The sequence below is a fragment of the Lipotes vexillifer genome, unplaced genomic scaffold (genome assembly GCF_000442215.2).
Source record: "Lipotes vexillifer unplaced genomic scaffold, Lipotes_vexillifer_v1.1 scaffold1017, whole genome shotgun sequence".
In the NCBI taxonomy this organism is placed as follows: domain Eukaryota; kingdom Metazoa; phylum Chordata; class Mammalia; order Artiodactyla; family Lipotidae; genus Lipotes; species Lipotes vexillifer.
Genome location: NW_006772141.1, coordinates 873,017 through 884,823, shown reverse-complemented (window position 1 = coordinate 884,823; position 11,807 = coordinate 873,017). Strand labels below are relative to the sequence as shown.

The window sequence follows — 11,807 nt, the reverse complement described above, 5'->3', positions numbered from 1 at the left end:
CCTCCCCAACCGGGGCACCAACCCTCGCCCCCTGCATCGGCAGGCGGACTCGCAACCACTGCACCACCAGGGAAGCCCCTGATTTTTTTTTTTAATCTCATATCCTGGGTCCCTGAAATTACCCAGTTCTACCTGCCTTGGGCAGGTGTGTTTGTGAACTTTGGCATTGATTTTATAAGCTCCAAGATTATGATAATGTTTCTAGTCTCCTCTCCATTCTGCCCTTCCCATCACTATGGCAACCCACAAAACGAAGAGGGCAGAAGGAAGGTCTTTTGCTTGTTTGTTTTGTTTTGTTTGTGTCTTTGGCTGTGTTGGGTCTTCGTTGCTGTGCACGGGCTTTCTCTAGTTGCGGCGAGCAGGGGCTACTCTTCGTTGAGGTGCACAGGCTTCTCATTGCGGTGCCTTCTCTTGTTGTGGAGCATGGGCTCTAGGCGCTAGGGCTTCAGTAATTGTGGCTTGCAGGCTTCAGTAGTTGTGGTTCGCAGACTTTAGAGCGCAGGCTCAGTAGTTGTGGCACACAGGCTTAGTTGCTCTGCAACATGTGGTATCTTCCTCGACCAGAACTCGAACCTGTGTGCCCTGTATTGGCAGGCGGATTCTTAACCACTGCACCACCAGGGAAGCCCCAGAAGTAAGGTCTTTGATCTTATCTTGCCTGGGGCTGTGCAGCATCCTTTGATTTTCCCGGAGAGACCCAACCCCATCCGGAAGTTCAGCACTGGGTGTTGAATAGCCTGGGTTACCTGGAGTTTATTCATTTGTGGTTTGGATTCCTATCAGAGAGGTGTAGGAAATAACTAGAAATTCTAAAACAATTAACTGGAAATCACAGGAAAGTCATTATGCAAATTGTGGCAGACTGTATTCTCCAAAGATGGCTGCAACAGTAGCTCCTGTCCCACATGCTGTGCTGGAACCTTCCCAGACCCATGAAGAGTTGTAGCCTCTGTCCCCTCCTTGTGAAACTGGATGGGCCTTTGTGGCTGTCTTGACCAACTGAATACGGCAGAAGTAATGGTATATGACTTCTGAGGCTAGGTCATAAGAATGCTTTCCTTAAAAAATTAAAAACAGAGTTACTGTGTGATCCAGCAATTCCACTCCTGGGCATATATCTGGAAAAGATGAAAACTGTCATTTGAAAAGATACATGCACCCCAGTGTTCATAGCAGCACTATTTACGAATAATCAAGACATGGAAGCAACCTGTGTCCATCGACGGAGGAGTGGATAAAGAAGATGTAGTGTATATATACAATGGAATACTACTCATCCATAAAAAAGAATGAAATTTTGCATTTGCAGCAATGTGGATGGACCTAGAGAGTATCATACTAAGTGAAGTAAGTCATACAGAGAAAAATACATGGTATCACTTATACATGGAATCTAAAAAATGATACAACTGAACTTATTTACAAAACAGAAACAGACTCCCAGATGTAGAAAGCAAACATGGTTACCAAAGGGAAAGTGAAAATTTATGGTTACCAAAGGGGGGGAGGGATAAATTAGGAATTTGGGATTAACAGATACACACTACTTTATATAAAATAGATAAACAACAAGGATTTACTGTATAGCACATGGAACTGTATTTAATATCTCATAATAACCTATAATGGAAAAGAATCTGAAAAAAATATATGTATAACCCAATCACTTTGCTGTACACCTGAAACTAACACAATATTGTAAATCAACTACACTTCAATCAAAAGAGATAAAACAAAACAAGTTTGCCCCTCTTTCTTTAGTATAGAAGACAAACTGACTATTCAGAATCTCATTTTTTTTCTAGGCTTCAATTATTTCTGTAACATTTTGCCCACTTCTGCTAACCTGTGTACATATGATGGGTACAATTATTCCTTGAATATTTTTCTTTAAATGGACTTGACTGACTTTCTCTTGGTTTTATCCTTGGTCGTCATAATGTCTATGAACTAATAATTTTGTGCTAGTTGTAAAATACAAATTACCTCATCATGAGACGTCCTGCTTAATGCACTTGGGAAAGACCACTTCTGTGGTCTTTGGTTTCAAGTTGATTGCTTTGTATTTTCAACTAAATGAACTTCGTAATGATTCCTCTCCTTGCTTTATATATATATATATATATATATATATATATATATATATATATATATATATACATACATATAAAATAGATAATATCAGAGTTCCTCTGGCTAAAGATAGGTAGGGGGTTGAAAATTCCCTTCATTCTCCTCCTCTTGTCCATCCCCAGACTCTGAAGGTTCTCCTAAAATCCTGGGGGGGTCTCTGTAATCTGGGTATTGAAAACAGCCTGGAGTCTGCAGGACTGATGGCAGCAGCTATTTGGTTGGTTGGGGGTTGTTTTTAAAACCCAGGGAAATGGATACAAAGTGTGGCATTCTTTGCTAAAGAGAATGCCAGTCATTGGCTGGGAAATAAAACTGGTTCCCTGAAGCTGAAGCTCTCTTCTCTGAGTCAGACCATTCATTACAAAAGAACAGAATGAGCTCTAGTCAACTGAGGGAGACTTGTTAGCGGGAATAACCTTGGGGGAAGGTAAAAAGAAAGTGTGACCTTTTTAGTGTTCGGAATCTATGGCTTTTGTCTACAGTTCACCATTATATGTACTTGTACCACAGAAAAATGGAAGTTTTCTTTCCAAAGTTCAAGTTAGACCAGAAGTATAAGATGCATGAGCTGCTTAAACAGATGGGAATCAGAAGAATCTTCTCACCCTGGGCTGACCTGAGTGGTCTCTCAGTTACTGAAAGAAATCTTAAAGTATCCAAGGTAAGTCAGGATCTTCCACTGGGGCCCAAACCCACGAATATTTTTACATACCATGTAACGTTGATAAAAGGCCAAGCTGTAGTAGAAAATTAGATTAAAATTCCAAAAGAATTGAAACAGCACCCAAGTTGGATGTTTTAAGAATTTGGAGCTACTTTTTAAAACATCTGTTCAACCAGTTTAATCTCTCTTATGGAGAGCTCTCTCTCTTCTCTCCCAGTGCTCAAGGAGAAATTTATCCCAAAATGGAACTGGTTCACAGATTCATTCAAAATTCCATGAAACTGCACCACTTTAAAGATGAAAGAAAGCCCCAGAGGTTGTCTGGCTAACTTCCCGCCCCTTGTGGAAACCCTGTCTGAAATATCCCTACAAAACAGTAGGGATTATTATCATTATCGCCTCTTATAATAATTATACAGGTCCGTCAGTCACCTCACATGAGGTTCCTGGACAAAAGGGCCTCTCAGACACAACAGGTGGCCTAAATACAGGCCACCAGAGTTCAGGAAGACTTCAGGGACCCAGGGGCTTGCCCCAGGGACCACTTCAGAGCAGTACCAGGTGCTGGGAAGCTGCTACAGAAGCCTAACCACAACCCTGCCCCTACCTAGCCTGCCAGAAGGAAGGTCAAAGTTCTCAGGGGTTCCAGACGGCTTGAAAACCTTCCAGGAGGAACAGCAGCTCGGCTCAAAAATCAGTAGCACAAAGTACATGCTAAATAAGTATTTGTTCATTGGATGCATGTGTGCATGGACTGGCCAGCCACAGACAGAGTCCCTGGGTCCCTGCCCAGAATGAATTTCACAATCGGTTCCTGGTGTCTCCTGGTATTCTGTGGGCTTCTAAGGCAGTCACTGGGGCAACCTCAGACCATTCCTCTCTGCGCAGATGAGCCCTGTACCACTAAATCCCGAGAGCATGGCCCCGTGGGTAGGACAATGACACGGAATGTCCAGGGGCTCAATTAATTCCCTCATCTCCACTGGCACACGAACGGCCTTCCATGTATTTCCTTTTCCAGGTTTTACAAAGAGCGATGATTGAGGTGGATGAAGAAGGAACAGAGGCGGTGGCGGGAACCCTGTCAGAAATCACTGCTTATTCCATGCCTCCCATCATCAAAGTGGACCGGCCGTTTCACTTCATCATCTATGAAGAAACCTCCAGAATCGTGCTATTTCTGGGCAGGGTGGTGAATCCGACTCTCCTGTGATTGATGACATGTGTGAGTCCTTAGAGCCACAGCAGACGCTGGATCTGAGGTGTCTGAACTTACACAGGACACTGGCACTGGGTGTCGCGCCCTTGTCCTCAGATGCTAGTTTGAGCCATCCTTAGATAAATCTGCATATTAAGTTCAAACTTATTTTAAGGAGATGTTTGTACAAGCTGTCTGGTGTTTAAAGCCTGTTTCTAAGAAGCCTTTGTTACTGACTAAAGACCATCTTGGTATCTGGACTTAAAACTATGGTAGATCAGAACTCTATTTCAAGACGAAGCCTTTGGAAGAAGACAAGTACACATGCTCCGTGGGTCGTGAGCTTTGCCCTCTTTACTTCTCCCTAATGCAAATTAGTGTTTTATTTTTAACCTACTATAGAATCATTTCTTGGTGCCTAAAATTAGAAGAGAATAGCCGTGGTGAGTCCTGCTGCAATGTGGCTCCACCCACTCCATGGAGCCGTTAACTGAGGCACAGATCATACAGTTCAATACCTTCGTTTTACAAAGCAAAGAAATGGGAAACCGGAGAGAGGGCCGCAGTATGGCTTTCGTGGGCCCCAGGCACTTTTGTCTTCACAGGTTCCTCCCTCTGTAAAAATAAAAAAAACATATATGTGTGTGTTTAATAGAAATTATATTTTATGACTGCATTGGTATAAAGATGAATATATTCTGGGTTATATCTGTCTTTACACCAGTGCAGTCAAAGTATGGAACTTGCTTGTTGCAAGAAGTAAAACATCTTCATGGGCCCTTAAAAGTATCGTGGGCTTCAGGTGCTGTGCCTACGGCATCTAATGGCTAAATCATACAGGGCATCTCAGAGGAAGGAAAACGTCACCCAGTGGAGCAATGGCAGAGTCAGAAGCCTGCCTCTCCTGACTCCAGTCCCCAAGCCCATTTCACTCTTCTGTCTACAACATCTGATGGGGTGCGTACACTTCAACAGGCAGCATGTGCTCACGTCTCAGTTACCCACTGTGGCTAAACGGAATATAAGCATGGACTTTGTCCCAAGGTTCAAAGAAAAACAGCAAATACTTTCCCAGCCTGTCATTTTCTGTTATAGAGGCAAGAAAATATTTTAGGAGTAATTTCAGAGAACCGTGAATAGAGTTAACTAATCTTGGAATGTCAACTATGTTGACTAACGGCCTAATTGGATTTTTATCTGTTTGCTATCCAATTTAAATACACTTAAAATTAATGTATTGATTAGTCATCTTATTACAGTAAGTCAGAGTTATGTAAATAGTACTTAATGTGACTAGGTAATAATAATAAGCAGCAGTCCGGAGACTAACTCTTCACCATTCTAAAACCTGGACATGAGTTTATCCCTGTATTCCCTTCCAAGGGCACTAGCTGACATTGGTAAGCCAGGCAACTCTAGAGCCTAGAAAGAAACAAAAATAGATGACTAACTTCAGTTGGCATTCTTAAGTGAGTTGTTAGTATTCAACTAATGAGGTTCATTTATGGAAACTTAGTAGAAAGAGAAATAAAAGAGGGCTCAAATTACCCATTTTTAAGAGATGAAATCTAAAAAAGAAAGCCTATGAGAACACAATACCCTCTGAAATAAATATGGCCAAACCCAGTTATAAAAAAGGTTCATTATTATCGAAGGATTCATAGAACATACGTATCAAACTCTCCCCTTATCTCTGCACATATTTGCACAAAACAATGATGGCATAACAATGATAACTGACATTACTCTTTAAGGTAGAAAATGGCCCTATTCTCTATAAAAAAATTAGTATTTCCCCACATATGCTTGAAGACGCTCCAAGGACACTAGGTTTTAGATTTTCGAAATATATACGCATGGTGAAAAAATGCAGACCAATGAAAAATGTACTTGATCTTACAAAATAATTCGAGGTTTCAACCGAGGGGGAAAATTCTGAGCATTGTAACGGTGCTTCACTATATTTAAGTGTCAGGTTTTAAAAACTGTTCTACAAATACACACACACACACACACACACACACACACTCCTCTCTCTCTCTCTCTCTCTCTCTCTCTCTCTCTCTCTCACTCTCTCACACACATGCTATATAACAACTGAGAACAGATTACTGACTTAATTGAATTCATTTCATCTTCGCTGTAAAACCACTAGGGCCAAGCCAGAGAGACTGTTCCATTTCAATTCAAATATTTCACGTATGTCCACTAACTGCAGGCAAAACGGACTTACTCCTCCAGAATAAGGTGTCTTTATAAAGCTCAGGAAATCAAGTAATGGAAATGACTTTTAAATGTGTATGAGGTTATGGAAGAAAAGCTCTACATGCTCCTCTCTATTAAGTAAACTCCTTTTTTGCCCTCTCCATTTCTGCCAGTAAAGTTGATTCTACAGGTCTATTTTTTTTGCTTATAATGCTAACTAGTGAAATTTTGGAACATGTCCTTAAAACTGCAAGTTTCCATAATTAACAGATAGAGATGTCCCTATTTCTCTGCAGCTACAGATGGAGGGAGATCCTTCCTTGTCACACAACTGGTTTAAAGGAGCTATTTGATAAGTTGTTAAACTAAGAGCTTTTATAAGAGTATATCAGCCTTGTTTCCAGTGTAAATCGAGATATATGTGGATACTCATAACTGTCACCAATTTGTTTTTTACTGTTTTTACGTATCTGTCCTTGGAAGTATAGTTTTAACAAATATTTCAACGACTTTAGAAATTATCATGTTCTGTGGGAAAAAAAGGAAACCTCCAAACATAACGCTGATTGACTGTCTTAGTTGATAATTTAGTGCCTAAGACTGCAGCTGACTTCTGTAGATTTCTGAGCTCTATAAGCAGTAGCGACTTCTCTCTGTCAAATTGCTTTCCTCTTCTCCCACATGCGTGGTGGAAAATAAAAAGTTCCTAACTCTGCTAAATTTATTTTTGAACAAAGAAACTGAAATTCTCCATTCTTTTAAGTAACAGGGTCAATGTGGACTATGAATCAAAGTACTAGAAAAACTGACGCTGTTCTGAGGTCCATGACATACGCCCAATACTCTCTCCTAGATCATAATGAATTCAGTTCCACGTTAGTGATGTTAGTAGGAGACGTCACTAAAACAGTTAAATGAAATCCACAAAGAATGCACGAATTAACCAGTACTGTCAAGCTTCTCATACCTACTCAATTTTTAATTACTGACAAAATGAATGGTTGAACAATTCCATTTACCTGATTGTCCTTAAATGAAAGATATTAAGAATCAGTAAAAGCAGGAATATTTCACTGAGTGAGGTCATGCCACTGAAGCTGTGGAAGGAATGAGGCCCCGGATTCTATGGCGCCCTTTAGCAAAAGCAAAGAGCAACGCACTGAGTCCTGGCGCCAGGGGTCACTTTGTAGCAGGCACAGGCCGAGGACACAGCCCCCTGCGGCAGGGAGAAGAGGCCTGGGAACCTCACCCTGTCGCCGCATTTTGCTACAGGTGGCCTGAGAATGAGGGTCTCTGCTGACGGGAGCTCCCGTGAGGTCTGCGGCCTCGCCTGCCCAGCGCACATTGGGCTGAGTGGTCCTGCCCCCAACGAGACCCTCCTGGGGCAGTGGGTCCAGTGGGCAGAAGAGGGTGAGGGTGCATCCTGGTGACCTTCCAGACAGCCTCTGGGACACAGGCTTGGGGGTGTCAGCTGAGCACCAGGAACCGTGTGTGGAGACAGGCAGGTGGCACAGCCCAGCGCACGGGGGTTTATTCAGGTGGAAACTGTACAGGTGCTCAGGAGCCAGGCTCAGTGCCCAAGGATGTGAGGAAGGCCAGAGCGGAGGCAGTGGTGGCGAGTGCGGCGTTTGGAGACCCACTGCTTGTGCTGGAAGGCTGGCCCCACTAGAATAGGTAGCCTCGGGGCAGTGAGAGGACACACTTCACAGGTCACAGTGAGGATGAGATGAGACTGTCCAAGTGGAGCTTAGCCCAGGCTCGCATGGTCTGAGTCAGCTCGTTATCTGTTTCTGTGCTGGGGAGCTCCAGGGAGAGTGAAGGTGGGAGCTCCTAAGATGAGTTCTGTAAGTGGGCCCCAGGGCTGGGTGGAATGCCCTAGGGGAGCCGCAGGGGGGATCCCACCACCCAATCAGGCAAAGTCAGCACTTCCCCCTGCCCTGCCCCGATGGCCACCCAGACCCTCCAAGTCCCGAGGCAAACATGTCCCCAGGTCCAGGTCCCCGCAGCTCAGCCTGGACGGGCTGCCGTATCATCTAGCGATCAAGGGCAGTGAACGAAGCAGACCAGTAAAAGCCTGGGAAGACCTCCTGACTCCGGCCGCGGCTCTGACCGCACGCAGTGAGGCCGGGCACCCAGACCGCCTTCTCTTCCATCCCCCTCTTCCTGGCTGCCTGCCACCCCGCTGGAGGAAGTGGGATGACTAGGGAAAGCTGGAGACTAGGAGCTGCCTGAGGGCGCGGCCCTGGATGGAAACCCGAGGCGGTGTCACCCTGTGAAATAATGCGCCCCCCACTCAGGTGACAAGTGGGACCCCAACTTGCTCAGGGTGTCCCCGAGGCAGGGCTTGGGGAGCTAAGCCCCGTCCCCCAGGGAGGAAGCGGGTCACTGGAGGAGCTGTACCAGGACACAGGGAGGAGGTGTGTATCAGCCGTTAAAAATAATCTCTGCCCTCTTTTCTCCGGAGGAAGGCTTGTCGCCGAAGGGAAGCCTCCCGGGCCCCCACGCTGCCCAGATGCAGGCGGTGCTGAGCCTCCTGCTGCCCTGCCTCCTGGCCCAAGTGTGGCTGGTACCCGGTTCCACCCCTGGTCCCCACTCACCAGAGGCCCAGGCAGGACTGGAGACTCCGCCGACCCCCAGGGCCCAGACCGAGAGCAGCGAGGGGGCGCGGGTACTGCAGGAGGACGAGGGCCCCCCCTGGCTGATGGCCGACTGGCAGAAGCTCTCTGGGGAGACCTCCAACTTGGGGTTCAGCCTGCTTCGTAAGATCTCCATGACGCACGACGGGAACGTGGTCTTCTCCCCGCTCGGCCTGGCCTGGGCCGTGGCAGCCTTGACCCTGGGGGCCAGGGGACAGAGCAGAGCCCAGCTGGAGACGGGGCTCCGCCTGCAGGCCCTGAAGCAGACCCTGCCCGCAGTGAACCAGACCCGGCCCCCGCGCCTGCCTGCCCTCTTCAAGCAGCTCCGAGAAAGCCTCTCCCACAATCCAGAGCTGGGCCTGACCCAGGGGAGTTTTGCCTTCATCCACGAGGACTTTGATGTCAAAGAGGCCTTCCTCAATTTCTCCAAGAGATATTTCGATATGGAGTGTGTGACTATAAATTTTCACAACGCATCCCAGGCCAAAGGGCTCATGAATCATCACGTTAACAAAGAGACTCAGGGGAAAATTCCCAAACTCTTTGATGAGATTAATCCTGACACCAAATTAATTCTTGTGGATTACATCTTGCTCAAAGGTACTTTGATAATGTTCTGCCCTCCCAGAGCCATGGCTCTCTTCGCCTGTCTCTTCCTTTCCTGCTGGGCCTGTGTATGGTCGATGCCAAATGATCTCCTAGGAACATGTTGTTCTCAGGTTTTACAAACAGAGTGAAGCACACATTGGACATGTAGGACATACCAGGCACAGTGACAAGACTGTATTCACTTGATGCCTCCGCCCTGGGGGTCCAGGTGCTTGCAGGGCTTAAGTTTTCTAAGCATGTCTACACAGCTCTCCTCTGACATTCTGACACGGGGAACCCTCTGGATCATTTTTTTTTTTAAAAAAAGCCATATCATCTGAGAGCTTTAGGGTTGCATCTTTGCTCTTTCACGCTCTACTTTTGTGTCCTGGGGCAAGTGACAAAGTCCCTTGTCCTCGTATTCTCAATATAGAAAATGCAGACACTCCCACCTACTATAGAGATGAACTGAGGCTCAGAGAGATCACATGATAAACGGCAAGGCCAAACTCAGACGAGGGCCTCCTGACACGCTCATCCCGGGTCCTTTCCATCCTGCCTCTCTCGTGGAGGAGTGGACTGGTGTGGCCACAGCTGTAACAGGAAGGTGACACTAGGGGACTTGCAAAGTCCGGGAGGAGGACATGCTTCCAGTCAGCCAGGCCAGTCAGACATCAGTGTGTAGCGTCATGGGCCCACACTCTGGCAGCCTCCTCTGGGTCGTGTGGCTCTTTGTCAGCCAGGGGCCCCTGCCCTCAGAGCCTCACCGAGCACAGGATGTGCAGGAATGTCATCACTTTTGCCACAGTGGCCTCTGTTTGCACATGGTGTGCACTAGACAAAGTGGCGGTCAGAGGGCCCCTCCTGCAGACAGGGCTGGGGACAGGCCTGAAGTCTCCTCTAGGCTGGAGCTAACCAACCACAAGGGAGCGAGTGTAGAAGGAGGTGGGTCCTTTGGGCTCCAGCTGGAATGAGTGACTTTTGTTCACTCAAACAAAAGTTCACTCAAAACAGTGTTTTGTCCAGAACAATGAGGGAACGGGGCGGGGTGGGGGTGGGGGGTCATTAGGAGATATCTCCGTGCTTTTGTGTGTGATTGCAACAGGGCCTCTGGATGGATCCAGGTTTTGCCAGCTGGGAAAGAAGCCTGCGAAAGGCTGATCTTTGGGGAATTTATTTTGGCCGCCTGAGCTGCGGTCAAAACAATCCTGATAAGGATGCCTCTCCTAGTTGGGCAGAAAGGGGGATAGAACACTGGCCCTTTATTACTTTAGCAAGAACGATGCTTTCGCGGAGGGCGGTTTCTGCAACGAGTTTCTTTCTTATCTGTTCAGGGAAATGGCTGACCCCTTTTGACCCTGTCCTCACCGAGACAGACACTTTCTACCTGGACAAGTACAAGGCAGTCAAGGTGCCCATGATGTACAGAGCAGGCAAGTTTGCCTCCACTTTTGACAAGAATTTTCGTTGCCACGTCCTCAGACTGCCCTACCGAGGAAATGCCACCATGCTGGTGGTCCTCGTGGGAAGGATAGGTGACCACCTGGCCCTTGAGGACTACTTGACCACAGATTTGGTGGACACGTGGCTCAGGAACATGAAAACCAGGTACAGCTCCCTCGTCGCCCTACTCCAGCTCAGCCGGCCCCTCCCTACGGGCACCCACAATTTCGTTCTGTGCCCGTCCCAGCCCAGCCCGCTGCAGGCTCCCCGATGGCAGGGGCTGCGTTTGTCCTGTTTCCCCGTCTATCAGCATCTATCCCAGAGTCTGGCTCATTCATTCACTCGGCCAGCCCTTATCAAGTTTCTCCCACGTGCCAGGCACTGGGACGCATGCACGATGCTAGCCCTCGCGGAGCTCACGTCCTAGTGATGAGGGCACCAGCGGGGTGCAGGTGGGGGCCAGGGAAGGCCTGGCCAAGAAGGCAGCGGTAAGTGAACACTTAAGAGGGAGGAGGATTCTGAGGGTACGCTGCGGGAGAGAAGAGTTACAGGCAGAAGTGGGAAAGTGCTGGGATGGGACTGTGCTTACTGGATTCCAGGAAGAGCGAGGCAGCCGGTGAGGCTCGCAGAGGAGCCAGCAGGTGTCACCCGGGACCGTACGTTACTGGCCCCGGAAAAGACTTGGGCTTTTGCCAAGGGAGACGAGAAGCCACTGGAGCCAAGCAGAGGAGCAGTTTGGCCTGTGCTGAGAAGAGACACTAGGGGTATGTGGGAGGGGCAAGGGGACCAGCCAGGAGGTCAGCGTAGCCACCTAGGTCAGGATGCTCTGCAGGTGGCGGCAGTGGAAGTAACAAGGAGCAGTGGGGTCCTGGATCTGTGACGAAGCCGGAGGTGACAGGATTGGCTAACGGACTGGGTGTGGGTGACAGAGAGGGAAAGA

At 47.4% G+C, this 11,807-nt stretch overlaps 1 protein-coding gene across 1 annotated transcript in view; it reads left to right on the top strand.

Annotated features, from left to right (window-relative positions):
- SERPINA10 (serpin family A member 10) overlaps nt 1-11,807 on the top strand; it is a 21,388-nt gene that overhangs the window by 5,640 nt on the left and 3,941 nt on the right. The window contains exons 2-3 of the mRNA XM_007447315.1: nt 8,665-9,436; nt 10,759-11,032. Of these exons, the coding sequence (XP_007447377.1) occupies nt 8,713-9,436; nt 10,759-11,032 (998 nt within the window). The 5' untranslated portion in view covers nt 8,665-8,712. The remainder of the gene's footprint in view (nt 1-8,664; nt 9,437-10,758; nt 11,033-11,807) is intronic.